The sequence below is a fragment of the Hydractinia symbiolongicarpus genome, chromosome 6 (assembly GCF_029227915.1).
Source record: "Hydractinia symbiolongicarpus strain clone_291-10 chromosome 6, HSymV2.1, whole genome shotgun sequence".
Classification (NCBI taxonomy): Eukaryota; Metazoa; Cnidaria; class Hydrozoa; order Anthoathecata; family Hydractiniidae; genus Hydractinia; species Hydractinia symbiolongicarpus.
In genome coordinates this window covers 26,047,887-26,073,064 of record NC_079880.1, presented here as the reverse complement: position 1 = coordinate 26,073,064, position 25,178 = coordinate 26,047,887, and the positions used below count along the sequence as shown (strand labels likewise).

The 25,178-nt window shown below is 32.3% G+C and overlaps 1 protein-coding gene across 3 annotated transcripts; it reads right to left on the bottom strand.

The window, feature by feature from the left end:
* Positions 1–4,295: 4,295 nt before the first annotated feature.
* Positions 4,296–24,428, bottom strand: LOC130647860 (origin recognition complex subunit 1-like). 3 transcript variants are annotated; one of them, XM_057453854.1, is made up of 4 exons: positions 24,271–24,418; positions 23,185–23,252; positions 8,536–8,611; positions 4,296–6,832 (listed from the first exon to the last, which is right to left on the bottom strand). In XM_057453854.1, exons 3-4 carry the CDS (start codon positions 8,543–8,545, stop codon positions 4,347–4,349), a joined length of 2,496 nt encoding a protein of 831 aa, XP_057309837.1. In that variant the 5' UTR covers positions 8,546–8,611; positions 23,185–23,252; positions 24,271–24,418; the 3' UTR covers positions 4,296–4,346. The 3 variants fall into 3 exon arrangements, with proteins under 3 accessions (XP_057309837.1, XP_057309835.1, XP_057309836.1); XM_057453852.1 differs by lacking the exon at positions 8,536–8,611 and having other exon boundaries at positions 24,271–24,428; XM_057453853.1 differs by lacking the exons at positions 8,536–8,611; positions 23,185–23,252; positions 24,271–24,418 and adding an exon at positions 14,073–14,999.
* Between the last annotated feature and the right edge of the window lie 750 nt (positions 24,429–25,178).

Here is a 25,178-nt window from a genome sequence, read left to right as displayed (position 1 = left end):
AACTTGTATTTTGATGACGTCTGCCGGACCCTTCAATACACAATATTTTTTTCATGAAATTTGTTTACACGTTGCTTATAATGTGTAGAGCTTGAAACGCTGATCAAAATAATGTATAGAATCATGTACAACATCAACAATAATAATAAAGTCAGAAATGACACATCTCAAATATTTACATTGTATAAAGTGATTACGTTTGATTACGTTGGAAACCTTTAATATTTTAATCAGAAGTGTTAAAAACATCAAATTTATATCTGGAAAATTATTTATTCGATTACATACTATCTTGTTCCCCAAAAATATACACAAAATGTAAAAATTATATAACCGGTCTGTAGTGACCTTTACCAACCATTTTAAACGTAAATGTCAAAAAAAATACGGAGTAAATTTTGAATGAACAAATATATTATTTGTGGAATATATATGGTCCGTCCTCACAAAAGTTTACACAAAATGTAAAACCGATTGGTTTTGAGGAGCATATCCAAATAAAAGAAAATCATTTCATTTAGCATGTCCTATATTGCCATCACTCATAAATCTTCCACATAAGGTTGACATGCTGCATAAAAATCCACTTCAGTTTAATTCCCTGAACGTTTTCTTCAATACTACTAGAGTCTAAACATGTTACATTGTTTTGTTATACAGAAAGGAATTTCAAAAAAAATCGAAACACGTAATGTAATGTTCTTTGAGCGAAAATAAATATCCAGAATAAAAACGAGAACTGTTAATATAAAAACGAGAACTTTCAAAATAAGAACGAGAATTTTCAATATAACAACGACAACTGTCAAAATAAAAACGACAACTGTCAAAATAAAAACGAGAACTTTCAAAATAAGAACGAGAACTGTCAGAATAAAAACGAGAACTGTCGAAATAAAAACGAGAACTGTCAATATAAAAACGAGAACTGTCAATATAAAAACGAGAACTGTCAATATGAAAACGAGAACTGTCAAAATAAAAACAAGAACTGTCAAAATAAAAACGACAACTGTCAAAACAAAAACGCGAACTGTTAAAATAAAAACGAGAACTGTCAATATAAAAACAAGAACTTTCAAAACAAAAAGGACAACTGTCAAAGTAAAAACGAGAACTTTCAAAATAAGAACGAGAACTTTCAATATAACAACGACAACTGTCAAAATAAAAACGACAACTGTCAAAATAAAAACGAGAACTTTCAAAATAAGAACGAGAACTGTCAGAATAAAAACGAGAACTGTCAAAGTAAAAACGAGAACTTTCAAAATAAAAACGAGAACTGTCAAAATAAAAGCGACAACTTTCAAAATAAAAACGAGAATTGTTAACAAAACAACAACAAAAAACAAGAACTGATAACTTATATATAGCTAGCTATTTATAAAAATCACAAGCAAGAAAACGACCAACTTGTTAATTAGTTATCAAAATCCTGCTCTGGAGTGTCGTCGACTGCTCAGATAACAAACATTTTCTAGTCAAAAGTAAAAAACCACCCTACTAATCTAATTTTGGGATTAGTCTAGCTAATTAAAGGCAGAAAAATAGTGTCCTATGTAGCTAGCGCCTGCTTCTTGTAATATAAAATCGTAAGTTCAGGTTGGAGGGAGTTAACAATTGTTAACTTCATCATGTCAATATCTAAAAAGGAACCTCTTTACCAAACTTGCCACGCGTATTAACTATATGCCGGAGGTATCCATGTATGGATGTTAACCTTCCAGACCATAACGCGTGGCAGTTTTACATATATAAAATTTCAAATGTACAACACAACATTCCTCTTAAAAAATTAATCTAAAAAAAACTTCAATTGTGCTAATTACAAAAACAATGTTCTTTTAAACTTCTTTTGGTTTGTACGCAAGATATTCGTGGTTAATATTGTAAAATATTAGCTACGAAAGAAGCTTCGTGCCAGTCGCCGTCTTGTGTCCGGAATGTAAACAAATTTCTTAGGGGAAGGTCCGTCAACTCTGGGATAATAATTCTGTATATACAGACCAACTGATTGTCATAGCCCCTCGTTTTTTGTTTTAATATTAATAACAGATACTGAAGATGAGTTTGTAACAGGTAATGAAGATAAGTTTTAGTTAAAGGACTGCAAAAGTGTAGAAAACATAGAGAAATATCCACATAAACGAGTTTTTGTTGTTTACAGTTTGACTTAACAAGTGGTTTTGATTTCAAAGGTCATTAAAGCACTTTGTATCGGCAGCGTTGATCATCACAACCACGTGAGTAAACACACAAAGCAAAAACACCTTATGGTCAATGTTGTAGAATGGTCTTGGTGCGGCATAACACCTTGAGTTAAAACTCACGCAACCTTGTTCTGGGAGCCCCCATAGCGTTCTTTGATATGAGGATGGAAGGAGTGCGTGACACGAAAAATGAATAACATGAAGAAATACAAAAAAGAAAGAAAGAATAATAACAAGTACGCATTTTGTTCTCGATATCAAAGGAACTCTTCATTTCCCGTGCTCAAAATCGAACTTCGCGCAAACAATCAGAGGTTCAGGCGATCGTACAGCAAGCAAGAAATAGTGTGTGGACAAAAGTAGAAATCTGTAAATCCATACATCGTACCAATATACGCACTTTTTTTATAATAATACTAGGTTGGGATTTAAAGTTGCCACTATTCTTTAGTACTACGTCTATTCTTTAATAATAATAATGACCAGCCTTGTTAAGATCTTCATATTCTTGTAAAGAAAAACGTAATAGAGAAGCCCTAGACACAGCGCAAGTTAACAAAAAAGCGCACCCCTAAGCCGGAATTTGCACAGAGTCTATGCTCAAAGGCAAAGACTAGGTGGGCGTAAGAATTGCCACAAACTTTCTTCCGCTTCGAATTTTAATTTTCTTTTAGCAGCATTTTCAAGAAGCATTTATTTGCTACCCAGGAAATGATGTCAAACAGGGTTTAATCTGAAAAAAAAGTATATCACATAATGGCGGCTTTTGAAGGAAGTATGTTGCAAGCATCAAGCATCAAGAATGTAGAAAAAATGTGACTTTGTATTTCTTTTATTATTTCGAATTGTACTTGATAAATGTTAAATTACTAATTCTCCACATGGTATAACAGGATAAAATGGTAGTATGTATGTCTGTCTATAATCTTAAGAGCCTATAAGTGTGGCAAGTTCAGTAAGGACGTCCCTTCATCATATTGTTTTTATTTTTATAACATTGTTCTCATAGGGAGAATAAGTGTATGTAATTTAAGTTATCCGAGATTTATAATTACAATAATATTCGAGAATTGAATTTTAAAATTTTATAATATTCAATGATTTTGTTTCACCCATAAAATTTTAAGATTCCCTTCAAAGTTTAGTACTTTTTCAGGTTATTGCTAATGGCGGAAGTCTATACGCTTCTTGTTCTGTCTTTCTTCATCAATCTAATTTTTACTAAACTGCAATACGACGAGGGCTTTGGTATCTGCAGCTGGCACCTAACAGGTGAAAATAGCACAGTTTCCTGCAACAAATGTTCGAAGTGGTTTATTTTTTAATCTTAAATGCAATTACACACCTTTTTACTGAACTTGGATTATTTCTAAATTCTAAAGTTTCTTGATTTAATGAGAAGCTTTTCTGGTTGTATTTTCAAAAAGACATTACACATGCATGCTAATCGCTTCACTGGATTTACGACTAAGTCTGTGTTTTATCTAAGCCGAGGTTTTGATTATGTTTGGGGAGCACAAAAACTTATTCCGTAAAGATAAAAATGTCGGGTGACTTTCTATTGCCAGGTCGGGTTAATATTAAGTTAGTAATATAAGTAACTTTCATTTCTGCTTAATTTGTCGCTGCAGGGAAGTTATGACTTCAATTCAATTTGAAAAATTTGTGGCGTAAGGTATACCAAGCGCCTAAAGACTAAATGTGTTTCACTTTTTAAGCCATTTTAGCGAAAAGACAGATAAAAAGGAAAAAGGAGATTCAGGATTGACAATAAGCGATTTTATACAGTTGTTCATAAACTTACGCTGTTTCTACTTTTTGGTTTAAATACGAGGTTGAAAAACTGGATTTCCACAAAAGAATGGAACAAATTCTTTTTCACTTTCGGTTAATTTTGTAATTGAGTGGAAATTCAGTTTAAGACCCAAAAAGTCCTAGCTTTTTTCTTAACAAAGAAAACCTCTATAAAACATAGGGGACAACCGTGGACATTTTTGCAAAAGGGGAATGTTTAGTGATATATAATTGTCTTCACTCACTTGTGTACTGCGAAACAATCATCAAGAAAAAATAAATCAGATGTTTGTAATTAAATAATATATATATTGCGAATTTATATAATTTTTAAAGTTGTTAACACCAAGTTGAAATTTCAGTCTCTTCCTCACCATGAACAGCAGGGTCTAAACCATACTGCTTAATGACCAAAAGACTTCCAGGATTATTTCTGTCGTGTTCAACTTCGTTCGAAAATCGCACTCTTTTTTGTCTCCCAGAAAAAGACTTTCTTCGCACTATCCGAGGAGGAGTGCTACTCGGCTGAATATATTGTACATTTTTATGACCCTGCCAGTCTCTGCTTCCAATAAATTTATTAGACTTTTCACCTTTGGGGTCTGCATAAAAACCTGCCATAAGTTCTAAGTGTTGTCTGTGCATAACATGCTGTGAATAAGACGGAGGGGGAGTTTTATGCTTGTGAATTTCCTGTACTTGTTTTTTATATAACTGAAAGTCGTCAGAATTAGTTTCTTTTTTCACATATTCTTGATAAAATGGAGCAACTTTGGCTAGTTTCGGTGAATCTGAAGCAATATGTCTTGTTGGTAAATTGACAGGAGTCTTAACTTTACGCTCCGTACTCTTCTCTTGTGATTCAACGGTAACAATCTCGCCAGAATAAAGTTTTTGCAGTAAGTCTGGTTTTCGCGTAGGAACTGTAGGTACCGGGGTTAGAAATGATTGAGGTACAAATCCCTCTCTACCATCGACTGTACAGACCCACCACCAGTCTTCATCTGGTTTCTTCAATACATCTACATGTTGACCTGTCAAAATTGTGACTTCGTTTTCTTCTGTCGCAATGAAATCATATGAAACTATCCTTTTGTTTTGAGTTTGTTTGTTAGGATTTATTGATGAAAGTGGAGTACGTCTTCCATCTTGACGTAACCAAGTATCCCCTGATTGGTCAGCTGTAGGTGAAATTAACTTTCTTGGAACTAATGGCGAATGCAAAACATCTACTTCAACGTCTGAGGAATAGTTACGTCTGTTTTTCTTATTTGAATTTTTCAAATTACTGCTGCTGGAAGATTTTTGCAAAGACCTGTTGACTGTATTAAGCTGATCTTGATGCGTGTCACTGGGTGGGACGCTATAACGTAAACTATTTGTTTTCCGGATGGTAGCGTACCCGCTCGTTGTTTGTTTATCCAGTTCAGAGAGATCATCTTTTGTGTAGTTAGTCTTAGCATCGTTATCAAAGGTTGAAGCCCGTGTTCTTTTCGGTATATAAAAATCCGAGGATGCACTTGTATCACTTGCGCGCCTGTGTTTACTTCGTGCAAGAGTTTGTTCACGTTTGTAATTTTTTAAGGCGTGTGCGCCCACGTCGGAATGGCTTTTGTTTGTATCCGTGTCTGTCGAACTTGTGATATCCTCTTCACTTTCAGAACTATCGGATACATCTTCTTTGAAAAGGTCTGAGTACCAATCAATATGGCTTCCAGACCATCTCTTGCTCTTAGATGATATCGCTTTTAAATTTTTATCATTCTCAATCAAACAGTTTTCTTTTTGTTTCTTTTTCTTCAAAAGATTCTTTATGCTGAAATGTTTGTTGACTGGCTTATTTCTGCGTTTTTCTTTTTTAACAGGAATCTCCTCTTTGATTACTTCAATAGTATCTGCTAATGGAAGGGATGTTTCCCCGTTCATCAATTGATCTAACGATTGATGAGAACTCGACACACTGGATCCAACATCTGATGTAGGCAAGTGATGACTTTCGTCCTCGATAGATTTATCGGCAGCCGTAATTTTTATAATAGGTGTCTCCATCGTTGAGCTTAAAGTATCGTCTTTGTTTTCGGAAATGTCTTGTTTATTGTTACTTTCTATATTGTTATTATTATCGTTAGTTTCAACAACACTTTCAACATCTGGTTCACTCGGAGTTGGGGACGGGATAATTTGGTCGGCCGTGTGTTCAACAGTATCATCTTTGTTTTCTGTTTGTGTTATATCTTTCTTACTTAATATATCCGTTTTGTCTTTATCCGTTTCAACCGTTTCATTGTTTTCCACATTCTTTTTTTCCTTTTTACTCACGGCACTTTCTTCGTTTTTCGTTTTATCTTTTTTGAAAAAACTTTTGATTTCGGTTTTAGAGTTCTTGGAATTTTTATTTTTTCTGTTTGACTTCTTGGAACTACTCTCATTTTTGTTGGCAATATAACAATAGCTGACAGGTATGAAACCGCTAACACCTTTCTTATTGCGAACGTAAACAAAATTATCCTGTTTGTATAGAATCTTAACGGCGTCGTTCTTCTTGACGGATATATCGGTTAAGTTCAATGCTGAATAAGCACATTTGACGGTAGCTTTTATATTTGTCGGTCGAAGAACTGACGATTCGTCGAGAAGTGCTTCTATATCTTCCGTCATCAATGCACTTGTGTCGACTTCTTCAGGAAGTGTTGTCAATACGATATTCGTCTCAGAATCTTTTACGTCGGACGTAGCAGAATTTTGATTAGTTGTTAGTGCTTCAAGAGTTTCTGAGTTGTCTTGGTTCGATTCAACTTCGTCTTTCAAACGATTTTTTTTTGTAACTAAAAAGAAGAAGGCAATAATTTAGGCATTTTTTTTCTAATTGTGCAACACATTACCTTAAGGAACTGAACAGGAAAAATAATTCGCCAGGGGATTTAAGTCCTTTAATCTACATTATATACAGATAGGTTGTATTAGCTGCTTCATAAAACCCATGAGAAGTTGATATAAAACAAGAAAGTATGAAGTCCATTTGTCTATGAAATGAACCATTAGCCTTACATCGTCTCAATACGATTCACTCCAATTTGATAACCAACCGTTTTTGTTTTGTTTTTTTTATTTTAAGAGATATGAAAAATTTTATATAATTCCTTGAAGAAAAAAGTTTTGATCTGCTGCGAAACGAAAGAACTAACACTGTGGGGGTCTACTTTTTACATAAAGATGTTCAAAATATAAGGCAGTTATAATCAGCTTTGTGAGCAACAGATGTGGAAATACGATATGCTCTTTTAATTCTTGCCGCTTCAGTTTATTAAAATGTTTTTAATTCTTTATTTGATAATAAAATTTTCCTAGCTCTATCTTCTGTGACGTGTCGCATCTCCTTTTCTCCAAAATTTTAACAATTTACGAAATTTATAGAAATTTAACTCGGAAAGACTCACCGTAACAGCCATAGCTACTACCGAAACTTTTTGAAGTCAAACTGATTCGCAAATCTGATAGGTTAGGTAATAATTTATTTTTATTTTTATTTTATTTCTTTGAAGTCGTTAAATGATTGAAGTTTAAATTTTAACGTGGGGATTAAAGGAATGAGTTTTGACCTAAACTTCTATTTTTATAAATTATGCATAACATTCGGTAAAATACAAACAATATGGGAACAATAAAATTGAGAAGAATGTTAATAAAGCGAGACCCTGATGGAAAAATAAATAAATTACTTAAACCAAAATAGAGCGTCACAATCGGCAAAACACACCTTTTGTCGGACTTAAATATGTTTTTGCCTTTATTTCCTACAACAGATGGAATGCACATTTAATTTGATTAAACAGATGAGCTTGATCAATTTTACTATTCAATCTTAATGTTTGCACTTAATTAAAAAAAAAAAGTTATATTTGATAGCGTCTGAATCAGATGAAATTTACAGACAATATAGTCTGGTATAATTCAGGGAAGGATGGATAAAAGTATTTTAAACACATAAGCAACGAACACAACAAATCCTTGCTCTTCCATCTCCTGTTTTGAATCTTTTTTAAACAGACGCGTCCAACTTATTTTCCCATGTATTTAATGAAATCCACTAAAATGTTTTTGTTTCCTGTATGTCAACTCAAACGAGAAACCAGACATCCTTTCCCAATTGACATTGAGCAAAAAAGTAGATTAAAGAGAGATTTGAAGCAGTTTGTATTTCTGATATAACTTACATTACAACCTTTCAGAACAAAACTAAAGTAGATACGAAATGGATTGATAATTTTTTGTAGTAAATGAAAAGATGCAAAAGTCGACTGCGATGGTTACAAGCTTGAAAGCAGTAGATGTAGATATTTTTAACTCCGTGTGGAAGAACAGTACAGTTTCGGGAGATCTTAGGATAGGAGTAATAACCCCTTTTACTACTGCTTGCAAAAAATGGAAACTTATTAAAATTTTAAAGATTTTAAAGGATTTTAAATGAAAGAGGTATCTTGGATATAATTTACGAAATTTATATAATAATTATATTTAGTATACTTACATTTTAACATGGTTTTATCTTGTGCTAAATTTCTGAAAGTGTTTCACACTTTCTCTTCATTTAATGGAATTATATTCTAAAATGATGACATTGATATTTGAGTTATTTTTATATTAACATAATATCGATTATTTTGAAAATAAATTTACGTTATATATACGACAACTCTATTTTTATCCGGGATCGTCATTTTTTAATAATAGTTACATGTGTTGTTATATTTTGGTTACTGATTACCTCCCGCAGAGAGAAATTAACAAAGAAATTACAAAGTCAAACTCATGTAAATGTTCATATCAACCTTCCTCTCGCTGTTCGATGATTTTGTATTGCGCCATTTTTACAGCAGATTCTTTTAGGTAGTCAAATACTTTAATGTCCTTAGCATAAGAACTTTCCGTTAATTTGGTGACAACGTATTTGCGAAATTAGTGTCTCACAAAAAAGAAGCAAATTTAGCCACTAAAGTCAATCACAGAATATAGTACACAACTTTTTTCTGCTTACATTTTAAGTTCTCTTTGTTTACCTTGCAAGCTTTGAGAATAATTCTACAAAGAAGAACAAATTCAACGGGATACGGGAAGTAGTCTTTAGCACGTGGCTTTTGTAAATAAGCACTGAGGAAATAATGACGCAAATTGCAGAAATTCCAACAATCAGATTTTATAAAAAAGGAAGTGAATGGTATATAAAGATAAGAAAAATGTTATTTAAGATTCTCGATGAAAAACACACACACGCCGTCTATTACGCGTATGGAACTGTAGGTCAGACCACGTGACGTGAACATTCAAACCAATATCTTCTTGCGGGAAGTCATTCGATAGTTTACTTGCCTATGACGTCACAAATCGGTTAGATAAACACTCCACTTCCATATTGAAGTATTGTTTAGTAGAATTTAGGAAATCAAAAGTTTTTGTTGAAATAATTATCCAATCATACAGAGATTATATGAACTTTCAGAATAAAACAGAGATGTTGAAAGTAGGTCGGTGGGAAGGAATAGAATGGGCAAATCATCTAAAGTCTTAAGTAGTAAATAAAAAATAAAGTTTTTCACAGCTTTAAAAGAATGTAAAGAAAATATAGTAATTTATGAAACTAAGCAAAATTTATCCGATGCCTTAATTTTGATGTGCAATATGGAAGTCATATCTATATAATAAGACTGCAAGAAGAATCGTCATTCAGTTCATGAGGTAAACAACATTCCATACTATATCTAAATCCAATACTACTATCTAAAAAACAGAAAAAATCACTTTTCTTAAAAGCCTTAACACGAGAGAAATTCGTAACATTTTAAAAACCTACCTATACTCCATTACAAACATGAAAAAATATTTCACAACAAAATTCACTTTAACAATCTCATGTTCTTCCTCTCGCTTTTCCTGTTCAAACACTCGTACTATATTATACTTTTAAAACAACAACAATATATTTACGTAAGTGTGATCCAAACTAACTGATAAACTATCAACACCGCCTCTTCTTTTCACTTTTACTTCATACGTAGCAACCCACATCATTTTTAAAGATAACAGGATCGCGATAATTTGTTATCACCTAGGAAATATGTATTAAATTCAATGTCTGGCGAACTGGTGGTATTACGTACAAGGAAATCGTTATATGGCGATTTATTTAGCTGAGTCATGGAAGGAAATTGATATTATAACTGGTTGTTAACAAAATAAATTTATTTTTGATATTTTTGGTAATTGTTTTCACAGTTGAAGTTGATATCGCCACTTAAAATATTATATTATTTAAAATACCACTTTATTAAGAAATTGACTCGTCGCCTTTTACTAGCTGTAAACTTTTACTAGCTGTAAACTTTTACTAGCTGTAAAAATTGATGATTATTTTTGTTACACACTCTTACGAAAATTTAGGGGTTGGGGGAGGGAGTTCTTTTGCTATGTAACAGAGAATTTTTATGTATGATAGATATTTTTAGTTATTTTAATGTATGATCTACATCTTGAATTTGTTTCTTCCCTCTGGACTTACGCAAAAGGACCAAAAATACCATATTGTGTGCCCGGTTACATCTTTTACTGATGTTTGGCTGATTATCTGTTACATTAAGGTTTTTAATACTATAGGAAATAAATACATGAAGTCTTCATATTTGAAATATTACGCAGGAAGGGCGGGTGGGAGGGTGGTGAAAAATGCGGAATTTAAGTGTTCTGTAATTATTGAATGGCCAATAAGCAACAGGTAGGCGCTAGTTAAGCCTGTGATACGAAAACTTTAGCAACATTAATCCTTAGCTAAAAAAATTGTTACTCATAAAAAAGCGTGTTTATGATTTCTAATTAAAACACTGGCCTTTGAGAAAAGCTTGCGACATTTTCAATTACTAGCATGTCACCTTTGTGATTTTTGATTAGTATTCACAGATACAAAGTCATGCATTGTTAAAATGTTTTTAACTTGTTTTAATCTACGTTATCCTTATGTTCTTATTTTCTATTCTTATATAAAACAGCATGCACATGTACGGCATAAAAAGTAATGAAAACAAACATTATTGACTAACCATTAACGCTATGCTTTTTTACAAGAACACTAAAATTCTTACCAACCTGTTCATTGTTCTTATTTCTCTTTTCGTAACAATAGGCCTATTGTTATTAACCTGAAATCCCAGCTTGATATTCTTATAAAGCATATCCTTATATAAAAAAGCGTGTATATAAGTTAAAATTTGAATCGTCGTCAAACCAACCCTAACCGCTTTTAACGTCAATTCCACCCACCTAACCTTGATTTGCGGTTTACTCCTTGCATTTATGATCTAATGAAATGAATGACCAAAGAAATATAGAGGTACTCACGATTTTTGTGATGTCTGTTCGTTTAAAACGTCCTCTCTGGTTTAGATTTATATATAAGATTTATTTCTACCTATTAAGCATCAGTTTTTCTTTGTCGTGTGCCATTCATCTTTTAAATCATCTGGAGGTAGAAACACGACATATTTTTGTTTTTTGTTATATTGGCCGCAGTAAACTTTAATTATTTCATTAAAACATTTAATTAACATGAAACATACAGAACATACGTATGTACGACTTTTAATGGCTATAACAATCACAATATCGTTGTCCACACCATTTGGCGAAATTTACGTACAGCTGATACGTATGAACACAAATGATTACCAAAAGTAAAAATTGAAACAATGTTTCCTTTCTTTACAAGGATACAATCATCCGTGGTAATATACGCCTTCTTTCGGGAGACAGAATTGTTTCTTTTAACTACGTTGTCCTGCAAATATTTGTTTTGTTTTGTTTTTGTTGCTTTCGTGGATGTTCTCGAAATACAAAGTTACTTTTTTAAATGAATGGGAAATCATAGTTTGAAATTTTACATTTAGAAAATGTCTTTTTATAACGAAAAGTTGAAGCTAATGTTTTAAAGAAAAGAGTTTTGAAAAAATGCTCTAATTTGTTCTAAAGTTATCTTGTGCCTCAACGCGGTAGTAAAGAAAAAAGACGTATGGAAAATTATCGAGGTTGTAAATAAAACGAAAAATCTTGCATACCATAAAACGAAAAATCTTGCATACCATGCAACGAAATTTGCTTATGTTTCAAAGCGACACTCCACAGATTCTAACCACCTTGTCACAATTTGCCTTTTCTTAACTCCCACGCTTTTACTTTTTATTTAAGTGCCTTGGCATTTCGGACATTTTTTGACACACAAGATGACATTTTTGGAAAGTTAAAGGAGAGAAAAAATCCTCTGCTATATAACAAAGGACCGTTTTTCAAAACATTGACGAGGTCTGGTGTAGCACTTTTTGTCATAACAACACTGAACGCACTGAGAAATTCCGAAGAGTCAAAATGACTCTAAAAAGAGAGTCTTGGAACGGCGCCTATATCGACTTTCTTACAAGACTCATGAAGAATCAATGACTCCCTTATAAAAGCCATTATGACTCTCTTATGACTCTTTACAAGTTTCATTAGGAGATGAGTCTTCAAAAAGAGTCACTTTGACTCTTCTTGATTTCTCAGTGCGTGGAAAGAAACTCTTTAAACTTCTTCAATTTTTTTTGCTTTTAAATATAAAATATTGCAATGAATAAAACAGCTCAGAAGGCCGTATTAAGACATATCAAGGCTGAATTCCTTTAGCACTTATAAATAATACGCGACTCTAGAATTAATACTGCTACTAAGAATCTTATTTACTAATGTTCTTGCCAGGTAACTTCATTGTTATTTTTATCTTCCAATCCATTAAATTTAAGTCAACACGACGACAATTTCAACTTTCAAAAAAAAAACACTTATTTAAAAGGGAAAGGTGTAAAAACACATAAAAACACATATAAAAAACGTATACAACTTGGCTTAAAATATTAGTTTTGATGGCTAAAGTTTAAATATTTTTGGCACATTGACATTATGTTTTAACACTGACGTTACTGGTAGGTCTTATGATGTGTTATGCTTGCCATAGCTGTACCCGTTGTTTAAATTGGAAAGTGTTTCTAGCACCCGAAAATCCTGAAGTGAAATACTTGTGTTGGGTTCAAGAACGTACACTGTTAAGAATTGCTGATATGTTTACAATGTATGTGCAGTCCACTTAAAATGTGTTTAAAGGTATTAAAATCAGGACGGGTGGCACAGGAATAAAAGTGGGAGGGGGAGCATATTTAAGTGAAGAAGAAGGAACCCTTATGTTTGGGGCCAACGCACCAGAGAATCTTTTTTCCAAATTCACTTTCCCGCCATTTATTAATTTATAGTTCTTTTACTTTTATTTTTGATAAAAATTCCAAACAATATATGTATCTTTCCGACATTTATGATAACAACAATGGTAACCATATTTACAACATATATAACATTCGGGCTAGGGTTATAGACTCCATTCTATGCCCTATTGGGAATCTTTTCTTAAGGTAATCCTAGGGAATTTCCAGCACTGAAATGAGTTGCTAAGAATTTTTCAGTGCCAGATCCTTTTAAATGTTAAAAGTTCAGAACTACTCCAGCTACTCATTTATACTAATAAAAAAAACGTGGGTCGATTAATGGTAATAGATGTAACGAACGTATACGTCAGGCTTGAGAGATCATAATACTGTCAATGAATGTATATTTCACAATAGATAGATTTACGGATGAAATATATCTTAAAGCGTGTTTAACAAAGCCTTGGTGTGTACAGAGAACAAAGACTGCTTTTTCAAAAACAAATTAAAAAAAAACTTGCTGGTTTTGCTGTTGTCGTTGTTGTTATTGTTGTTGTTGTTGTTTTAAGAATAAATAAACGAAACAACAATTTTGAAAGTTTTAAAACTGAGAATAATACGAATGGCTTCAAAACAATGCAATGTATGTCGTCATGTGTTTTTCTTTATATTTGTTTTTATGTTGACAGTGTTTATAGAAAAAAATGCATCTTTATTTGTGTAAATAATTAAAATAAATAATAACTATAAGACTGTAAAGAAAAGAAATAATTAACACATTTAATGTCAGACAAACCTTTCATAAAAAACAGCATATCAAACATAAATTGAAATGTCTCCAAAAAACTTCACTTCATTTTTCTTTCACAATAATAATCGGAAATGCGTTGCTAGTCTATTGAGATGGTCGTAATTACTAAACTGAGGTCGTGTTGTGATTATTAACGCTCTTTAGTCAGTTGAAGTTTCTTAAGTAGCAACTTATTAAGCACATAAACAGATATTAAAATTAATTTAGAAACGCATGTAACCTTGAAATCGTGTTAAAATATTATATTCTCTTAACGATTGATTTACATAAAAGCGAACGAAACAAGTTACTAAGAATTTTGGTAGCTTATAGTTTTTACTCATATATTTTTATTTGCCCTTCAAGTTGGAACTTAAATGGCAAACATTATATCTGCCCGTTTGTGAATTTATCTAGGTTTATAGTGCTGGGTATGGGGGATTGAGAGGTTGGGATGGGGGATTGGAGGATTGGGGGACTGGTGTCCTTGTGGACTGACTGGTAGACTTGTGGTTCCAGTGCGGCGTAGGTCAAGTCATGCCAGAGACTATAAAGGTGTAAATTGATCCTTTGTGCTTAATGTTAAACATGACATTAGGATTGATATCTCAGACGGTTGTCTAGCTGAGCGGCTGCTGTACTTGCACTCCTTCTATAGCTGATATGGGAGTTTAAATGACCTTGGATCCCTTCGCAGGATCCTCATTGATAACATTTCTATAAGGAACTGAAGAAGCTATCCTGGGTAAATAATAATAATAATGGTAATAATTAAGTAAAGAGGGGAGGAAGCAATTTTAATCTACAGAGCGTAACTTATGAGCGTACATACACGCGGTTTTTTCCTGAGAAGACACGTTGTTACAAAATAAAACATTGAAGACATCAAAATATTGCTGAAAAGCATTTTAACATACATAATGAAAAATTGGCTCAAAGCAGAAATTCCTTTTAAAGATAAAAATATTCCAGGCCGAGTCGGTAAGGTATGTATATGGATATGTATGTATATATCTTTAACATTTAACAAACGGTAAAAACAAATATATAGTACAACAAAATAATAAACTATAATATACTTATCTGGGTCTGAAAAGTATGTTGTCATCAGTTACATCTTATCAATTTAGAAAAAGCTTTACTAAAAAGTTAGAACACTGATAAAGATAATTACACGCTTGCAAACTTCATTTCGTCATCAAAACATGTTTGAAATTTATTAATAGAAGATTGTAGATATTATAAAACAACTCACTCTCGCATAATTATACAGTTCAAATCTTTTTTTCTGGCAGTATAATCAAATGCGCTTATATTTTGTATAATTTGTTTATTTAAAATTTGTATTTGTATTTGGTAAACATAAAAGAATGGAAACAGCCATGCATGTTGTCTTACCTAATATAAGAATTGTTCTGACAGTTAAAAATACTCTGCCACCTTGTTAGAGAAACGGTGGTGCAAATGTGAGATGTGTGACTAAGCATACACAAGAATTATCGGCTTCTGATTCCTTACGAAGATTGTAGAACAAGAAAGAGTTGTATACACTGTGTCAACCTTTACCAAACCTTCACACGTGCGTTACTTTTCATCCAGGGATAACTACTAATGTTGGCCTTACTGGGTACCTTGTTAACCTCTTACATACCCTTTCTAAACTTGTCGGTTTAATTTCTAGTGAGTAAAAATCAGATTTAAAGTAGTGGAAGGTTACAAAACACATGTGGCTTTAGTATAAGCAGCTCAGAAGATCTAATACCAAAAAATTACAGCGAGTAATACATCACTTCCAATGTCTTGTGCCGTAGTTTTGATATGGAATTCTCCTTAAATGTTGGACCATGCTAACATTGCATAAGACAGGAAAACGAAGCAGATGTTGACCAATATTGGTGATTCAATATAAAAACATGGCACCTTAGACCACTGATTGGTTAAATTTTTGAAATTTTAACTAAATTAAGTCGAAAATAAGAAGTGTTACCATATAAACGAAAGTGTTAATATATAAAAGACTTAACCTTTTTCTGAAGGATAGTAAAAGTTGAGAGTGGTAATGTAAAAGTGTTCAGGAAATATATGTCTGTGAAACAAACGTGTCAATGTGTGTCCATAGATTACCTAATCGGTAAGAAAGAATTTGCAAAAATATGTCAGCAAAAACCCTAACTCCAACAGTAAAAAATTAAGTCATAATTTTTTCACTTTGAAAATGACCAAAAAAGCTTGGATTTTCAAGTTTTTTTCCTCAAAAAAATTTGACAAAGGGAATAATCACTTCGTTGGAGTATATAAATTAGTTAAATTCAACGATTTTTTCTTCTTTCATTTCAACATTTCCTCTGCGTTGGTCCTTAAATTTTGCTTCATCCCTTTTTACTCGGCGCTATTTCTTCTCTGTTACACCCACTTGAAAAGGTACAAGGCGAAACCGTTATGGCCTCAGAGATTAAAATGAAATATAAAAAATATAAAAATGGCTAATAAAAAAAATCGGCAAAATATTTGGTCTGATAATAAAATAAATCGGCAAAATTGATGTTCGGCAAAAAATATTACTCGTTAAGAAAAAACTTGGTAGCTTTTTGCCGACTTTTTCTTTACCAATAAAGTAAGTGTCGAAAAAATGTGTGAGTAAGGGTGACAATGTAAATAGCTGTGCTGAAAAGAATGCCATGACGAGCTCAAAGTAAGGTAATACTTGCTACAAAAAATTTGGAAAGCTTAAATTCGTTTTTTGTTGTGCTAGAGAGTGCTTCTTGTGATCTCTTAGCTATCTCCATATTAATATTACCCATATTTTGTCAGTCTCTGCTCAAAATAGTACCACAATAGCGATAGCTTTCTCTGCATGGTTTTATAGCTGTGTTACAGATACACAAAAACCGATATAAAAAGGACGGGCGAACCTGTTGAGTTATCCACGGCCCTACAACATAGACTAGGTATGTTGTAGTGCTCGCCGTACGGTTAAAAGCCATGATGGTAGCTGCGAACAGCGACTGGTGAATTCTGATGGACATTTCCACAAGCCTACGTTTAGTCAGATTATGAAACGTAAAGAATATATTCCAGATGGAAAAACAATACAAACATTTATAAAAGCCGTCTTAATTAAACTACGTTTGCGAGAAACTGCATTTTTAACTATAATTTTCATTAGTCTATAAACCTACAGAACATCATTGCACCAACAAAAAGGGCTACAAAACAGAAAACTTTAATGCATAATATCGGTAATTGTGATTATTTGTTGAACAATGTTGACCAGAGAGAAAGAAACAAACCTCAGAAATAATTAATTACATCCTATTTACGATGAAAATATTTCTAAACAAAGTACAGAGATATCTGCTCACATCCAATTTTTCTTCTTTCATCTGATTAAAACAAGATAAGACTTCGAGCAACTCTCTTTAAAATACTTCCACTAAATACTGGCTATTCAAAACAATTACTGTAATTAAATGTGATAAGAAGTTCCGTAGACAAGTAAAATTGGTGTCTACGTGGTATGTCTACACCCCTATATGGAATATATACAAAGCTTTTTCTTTTCTTGTTTTAAATTAGATAAAGGAACACACTAAATAGGTGATAAATCCCTGACGCTAGTTATTTAACGGAGAAAAAAATAGCGTTTTAACATTTCATTTCTATTTTGTACTTTTTGTTGCTTTTTAGGAAGAATGGATTTTTTGGTCAAGAAACTTACAAGCAGAAATGCTGTTGTTTTAAAATTTGAGACCAGGTAGCACAGATGGCACAGATGGTCTATCTAGTCTCATGTAATGGAATTGCTCTCAACATCATACTGGTATTACTGCTTTTGTTCCCTGTACAAAAGATTTTATTGAAATTTTGATTTTAGGACTAATTTATAACTAAAATGGTGTTCAGACGAAATAATTGTAAACCTAGAAATCAACCAACACGTGCGTCAAATGTTTTGTTCACTGTGTTGCATTAGAGGAACATTCTGTTCTGTTATACATACGAATCAGATTTCTATAACCCGAATCTTAAATATAGAGTCATACACCGCAACAAAATGTCCGACTTTTTCTTTGTTTATTTGTTTATTTGTTTCTGATAGCTGTATCTAATCGTTTAAATATGTCCAATTTCATGTCACTACAATACTTCAGAGTTTAAATCACTCAAAGTTTATTTTAGGTACGTAGTCATATTGAAATGATTGCGGTTAGGCTTGTTGACAAAAAACTGCAGTTAACAATCTTCCATTATTTTTTAAATTATTTTTGAGTCTGCCCAATATGATGCTTAATATGTCGTATTATATGAAGGACTTGCACGACATTGTGTAACGGTTAATATTTCGAATGAATAACTTTTAATTAATTATAAAAAAGTAATATTTTAAGTAACATTTCTTTTGCACATATGCCTTCCATTAAGTGGACAAATATCGAGTAAGTTATCCTGACAAATCAGAAGAATGCTTAAAAATTGACGATTTCAACAGAATGGGCGTCATTTTAGATGATGACTAACGCGAAAAAGTCAATATTTCATCATTACTTGTATATATGTTATTGAAAGTCTCTTGGTTGTGTGAAAATCATGTTTATGATTGAATATCCCTCTTACATACCTGTCAAAATTAAAAAAATTGTTAAAAATCTTTTGCCAGTAAAACGAACTTAAAATTTAAGAAACTGTTACTAATTGGCGGTTGTCTTGGTTCCTTATGTGTGTATGTAAGTTAAGTTCGTCGTTATTGCCACGTTTTCGACAGTTTTTTATCAGTTTCTCTGTGTTTGTTTTTTGTTCTTTAGCAACTCTCAACTTCCATGCAAAATGATATCTCAGAAATTTTGGACGTAATTTAAAAATATATATCCATCAAGTGATCTGAGCAAAGAAAAAAATAGACACGAATCAGTGGAAGTGCTAGCAACAATCTATTTTCACAGAGCCATTTAGACAGAATAATGATGATCACCCTGTCATACATTTTTTCACGTATCTTGCACTCGTGTCTTACTTCGTTGTTTATATCTGCGTCATGAATATTGACTAAACTGAAAATTTGAAACAACGAATATCTTCTGTTTACATCAGCCATATTCTGCAACAGCAAGTGAGCAAAAGATAGCCAAATTGAAATAGTCTAGGCATATGCGATAAAAGTCGCGACGTTTTTACAGCTACAAATGATGCTGTATGGAACTCGGTATTAAAGGTCGTATATTGTTTTTCTTATATACATGTTTCTTAATAAAGAGTTAGTTTATAGAATTTAAAATGCTTTTGGAAGCAGAAGAAATTATAGAGTTAAAAATCTTAATTCGAACGCATTTAAGTAAAAATTTCAGAGATAGTCACTTAAAAGATTTCATAATGAAAAGAAGAGGAAAAATCTATATTTAAAAAGACACGCATGTGGTATTTAATTTTTCTTTTATTTAAAACAATATCTTTATTTTTGTTTAGTGAACTTTCTCAATAGTGAGGAAGTCCTATTTAATGAAGTACGTTCAAAGTATGCAGATGCTAATCCATGTATTCACATGCAGGATAAATTTATATTTCATCATTAATGAGATGTTAAATGATAACTTATTATTCACACCTTAATTTGTCAATTTGTTATCGACCGGACGAAAACAGGATAAACATAAAATGAACCGGAAACGGGTTAGTAGCTGGAACTGTTGGACAAGAAGTCGCGATAAGATTACCTTTGGACGATATCTGCACTTTGACTACTAAATTAAAAAGGATTCTGTCTAAATTTAGTGTCAAAATAAAATGTCAAACAACTCATTTTGCTATAGTTTTTGTTTTTTTGCCCCCTTTTCCCCTATTATCAATGTTTGAAGACGAACCTATAGTCACATGAAAGGTGAAAAGATTGATTATTGGGAAAGCCATCTTAATGATATATGTTTCTTCTTTTCTTATAAAAGTGCACTAGTTTCCTTAATTGATTTTGAAAGAGAATATTAAGCAGTAAACACCAATAAGACCCGAACGAATAATAATTTTTCGGACGAATTGATTTTAAAAAATTTTATCGCTGAAAACACTGGCAGAATAGATTTTATTTTTCAAAAGGTAAGCATGTTCCATTAGCCAAAAAATACTATAATTTTCCTGTTCTATGTGGAATATTTTGTTTAGTTAATATATGACTTTACTATTGAATTATGGGACATTAGGATTAATGTTACTCTAATTATCTTAAACGGAACTAGCTACGTTACATATTTGCAAAAACATGGATCAACAAAGATTATTAAAACAGCAATAGGATTCATAAAATATATAATCTCAAACCACAACATGTAAACAGGATTAAAAAGCTCATGTAATAAAGAAAATTAGTTTGTATAATTAAATTTGTACCTTCGTTAGCTCTCTTACTCCAGATGCCTTTCGCCATCCTTTTTCTAGTTTGCTCAACAAAATTCAATATTTCCCTTTCTCCTAATGGTGTTCAGCTTCTTTGCCTACCACCATGTCTCTTTAAATTACAATGAAACATTGCCTGTGACCTTTCTTTAAAGGGACTTAAGAGGATGTATGTATTTTGAGAGCATCAGTATTATCTCTAAGCTTAGTGGATTAATCCCTTTAAATGGTGGTATTGTTTTGTGCATGACAATAGATAATATACGTGTAGAAGAAAAAGTGTTTACTTAAGATTAAATTAAGTATTATAAAATTAAAAATTTGATTGCCGTTCAAATTATTTCACATGCTGTTCTTTTTTCCGCAACTATTTTTTTGATAAAAAATATTCATTTGTTTCCACCCTGGTGTAGGCCTTGACAAATTACAAAATATATCAAATTTCACAGATTTACAGGGGGTTCATGAACCATCTTTAGAGTACATGAGATATTTTGTTTTGCTTTAGTCCTAGTGAGAGCGGAATGTTTTGTTTTTGTTAGCGAACGATGAGAATTTTCTTATTATCATTTCGACAATCTCACTATGTAACGTCTGATGTATAGAAGAATGACCTGGAAACAAATGCAAATTACGTATGCGACGAACTACAAATGCTCAACAGGCTATAACATTTGGAATGTTTCCCTCTATTAACATAAGACATAATAGAAAGTAGTGACAAAGATGCAAGAAATAAAACAAATTAAAAAAAAAAGAAGGAGTACGAAATAAGTCATGCATGCGTAAATGTTCGTAATTTTTGCTCTCAAACAACGAAACATGACGAAAGCTTATCATTAATTCAATTGAGGCTTTTAAAGGTAAAACGTGGTTAACTTTTAACCTCCTATGACCTTGTACAGAAAGTACAAACATTCATTCATTCATTCAATCATTTATCCATTTATTTATTCATTCATTCATTTAATGATTCCATTGATAGAACTTGACTGGGTGCACTAATTTTCCCGTTCTATTAGTACGCATCAGGCACCGTTGATGTAAATATTATGAAAGCGATTCATGGGTCTTGCTTTCACAGAAAAAGTCAGCAGGGCATGACAAAAGTTATTGTCGCAAAATCAACAAAAAACATTTCTTCTGTAAAATATAAAGAAGAATTTAAGAAGGACATCTATTTAAACCCATATAACCTCGAACAAGGTTAGTAAAGAAAGTTCAATAAAATGGTAGGCATGTAGCTCAAGTGGAATGTTTATCTCAGTTTATAATAATTTAAAGAAAACATCACGAACATATAATTTTAAGAACAGAAGTAATTTTTATAAGTCTGTCTGAACTGATCGTGAATTACTGGTAAAGGATTACACAAAACTCCCTTTAATTATTAACAGCAGGAAATATAAGAAAAGAGCCTCACCATTCTAATTTTTCTTTTGATCCTTAATTTTCCTTCTACGATTATTCTTTAAACTTAACATCCTTGTTTTCTAAAATGATACTTTCCAGCGTTTTTCTTAGAAAACTTATTCCCTGCAAACGTGTGTGATATAAGAACTTTTATTTACTATATTACCCATTCATATCATTATATTTAATTCATTTATTTTTAAGTTTAGTTTATATTTTTTCTTATTTTTATATTATTTGTTAAATATTAATTTGTTTTCAATGTACAAATCTAACAACCCTTTTCACACCAGCTGTGAATATTGAAACTCTGGTTAACCGCACGTATTGAGTGTTTTGATAACGGTTTTCTTTTTATGTTAGCGCACATATACCATTTATTACTTATGCTACGAATTAGCCATGCAATACGCCTCTGGAGGTTTCTTTGACGTTAGATGGGGAGAAATTTAGGAAAACAAGCTTCAAGTATTTATTTATCCATTTATTTGTTTTTCAACGATTTAATGTTATACAGTTCAATATTGCTTCTACTTTTTCAGTTATTTAAAAATAACTAGTCGTTAGCCCGTGGAAAATCCACTGGTTCGCCCGTTTTTTTTTTACCGCTTTGCGTGCTTCTCGCTATTGCGCAGCGAAGCTACCATTTTGCGTGACAAAGAGACAGATAGACAGACAGACGTATACGGGTATTATAAAATAGATTATCAATATCTAGAATATAGCTAATTTTCTCACGATAGCACATAGCCTAGTCAACTCAACTTTCTTTGAAGACATCAAAATTTCCATCATAGACTCATATAAAAGCGCCTAATTTAAATACACCAAAGAGCAAGTGACAACATCTTGCTTTCTTATAAAAGTCCCAGAGTTAATTTTGTTCTACTCAGTAAAACTATTCGCTCCTAACACCGAATATTTCCCGATATTGACCATTTGACGAAAGAACAATAGAAGTAACCAATCAAAAAAAATGTCAGTAACCTGACCCCAAAAATTTCGTTTGTAATCCAAAGCAATTTTTACCAATATCAACTTTTTTGATTTCTCAGTGATATGAAAACTAACGCTATGTCTCCTGGCTAGATAATGCTATATTTAGCTATATTTAATTTTCGTTTTGGATGTCGGTCTGTGCAATATTGCAGGGTTTTCGCACTGCAGGTAAAATGTTATTAATGCTATTTGTGAGAAAGAAGAAAAGTTTTGAATGTAAAAATAAGTAAACTCTTAAAAAATTATGAAGATTATTAAAAAGATTTAATTCTCCTGAATTGGCCACATTTAGGCCTTTTCAATGTGTTAACTAAAAAAAACTTACTTTCATGCGTGTTATTAATTACGATCAGTTTAGTTGCCAACCCGGGGCATATGTATTTTGCTGTCATCCTAGAAATAAAAATATTTTTTAAGAAAAGACGGTTACAGCATTATGGGTGCCAATATGTATGCAGAACTTTAGTGTACACCGAGGTGTTTTTGGAGTGGGGGAGGGGGAGGTGGTGCTGGCTTTTGGGATTTTAAACCTCTATAACGGATGGCATCCCTTCCCACATTATCCATGATTGACAAAACTTTTTTTCACCGAAAGAAAAGGGGTCATCCCCCCACCTCCCCTCAACCCTCTTCCCGAAGCGCATATGGCTATGATACGTGGCATGTGCTCAATTCTTAAAGAAATCAATCGGGGATTATAAAGTCAACAAAATAAAAATAAATAATGCTGCAATTTGATTGAGTGTTACTTCGGTGTCAAATTTTCTGCTTTGATCGGAAAAAAGTCTTTTTGAATTGGAACACAGCTTAGCATTTTATATAGATTTCAGAAGCCTTTCGTTCTGGTTCGGAATTCTAGTTTGTTTAAAAAATATGTTGATGCATTTATAACACATAATCTTCTCACGACCCTTTACTTTGAAAAACACAAACCGATCATCGTGGGAAAGGTTAGTATACCCTAGAGAGAAAAAACAACACGCGCATGACCTTAAGGTCGGCTTACACTAAGTAATTTTAGGTAAACCATATCTAGTAGTTTTTGTATTTTAGCGAAAAAAAATACTAAAAAAAAGTTTAAATGTCTTTTTAGTTTTGATCTTCTATTTCAGGATGAATTACAAAATCAAGACTAAGTGTATAAAACCCATTTGTATTGTATATTAGCAACAGTTGAGAATGAAATTGTATCAAAACAAAGTTTACACCAACTCCAATGGAGTTAGAGCAATCTCAAATCGGTTTGAACTCACCATGGACCATGAAAGGTTCAAACCGATTTGAGATTCCTCTGCGATCTTTTCAATTCTTCAGTAAGGTAGCTTATACACGAAGTCAAGTCAGTTGAAAGTCACAACAGGCTCCATATAGACACAGCATAGCAACAGCATCAAGAAATAAGTTCAGTTACCTAGTAACTTTCTCTCTCTTTATCTCTCTCTATTTTTCTTTTAATAATTCGTCTTTTCTGCTTTTGTAATTTATGTTAATCAACCTTGAGCTGTTTCAATTTTGTTGCACCAACGATTCGCGGCTACCACGAAAGCTCCATCGCAGAGAATAATAACTATACGGTTGCACATTCCATCAGTAAATGTGTAAAATCACAACAGAGCAATCAAACCGCGGTAATCAAAGTTTAAATTTTTCAGTTATATTTGTTTATTTATTTAGTTATTCTTTTTTAAATAAAAATATTTGTTGACATAAGCATTTTAGACAGCTACTTGTGAATGCAGCTTTTCTTTTGTTCCGCCAATATGACGTCATATTTATTAAGGTTCTGTGGATGAGCTGTGATGGAAAATGTTCGGCAGAATACTGACACGGAGCATAAACATTTTCCAAACTTCTCAGTTATTGTGTAAACTTAGAAATAAAAGTTATTCGCGCGGTAATTTGTGAATCGTAAACAACCATATTTATTCCAGAGGTTCAATCTTTAAAGTGAACGACTAACTTTTTGTTGTGTTTTTTTGGGCTCGTAATTTCCCCTTTTAATTTTTTCTTGAGAACACGGAAAGATTTAGTAAATAGTATATGCCATATACATTTTAACCAGTGCCAACTTTTTATTAAATGAAGCATCTAATTTGGGCGTGACTTTGAAAGTCAAAGAAAAAAAGCCATCTGTAACAATTTAAACGTTTCTTTGTTGTAAATCTAGTTGCGTGACTAGTAAAAAAAATTACTTGTCAGCGAAAAATAATAATTCTGATCTAACATTGTAAAGATTTGTAACCTTTAACCAATTATCCCGATTTTTTATTCGGGATATCGGAAATATCCTTTATCGTGTTGTTTTGTGACTCAAACAAA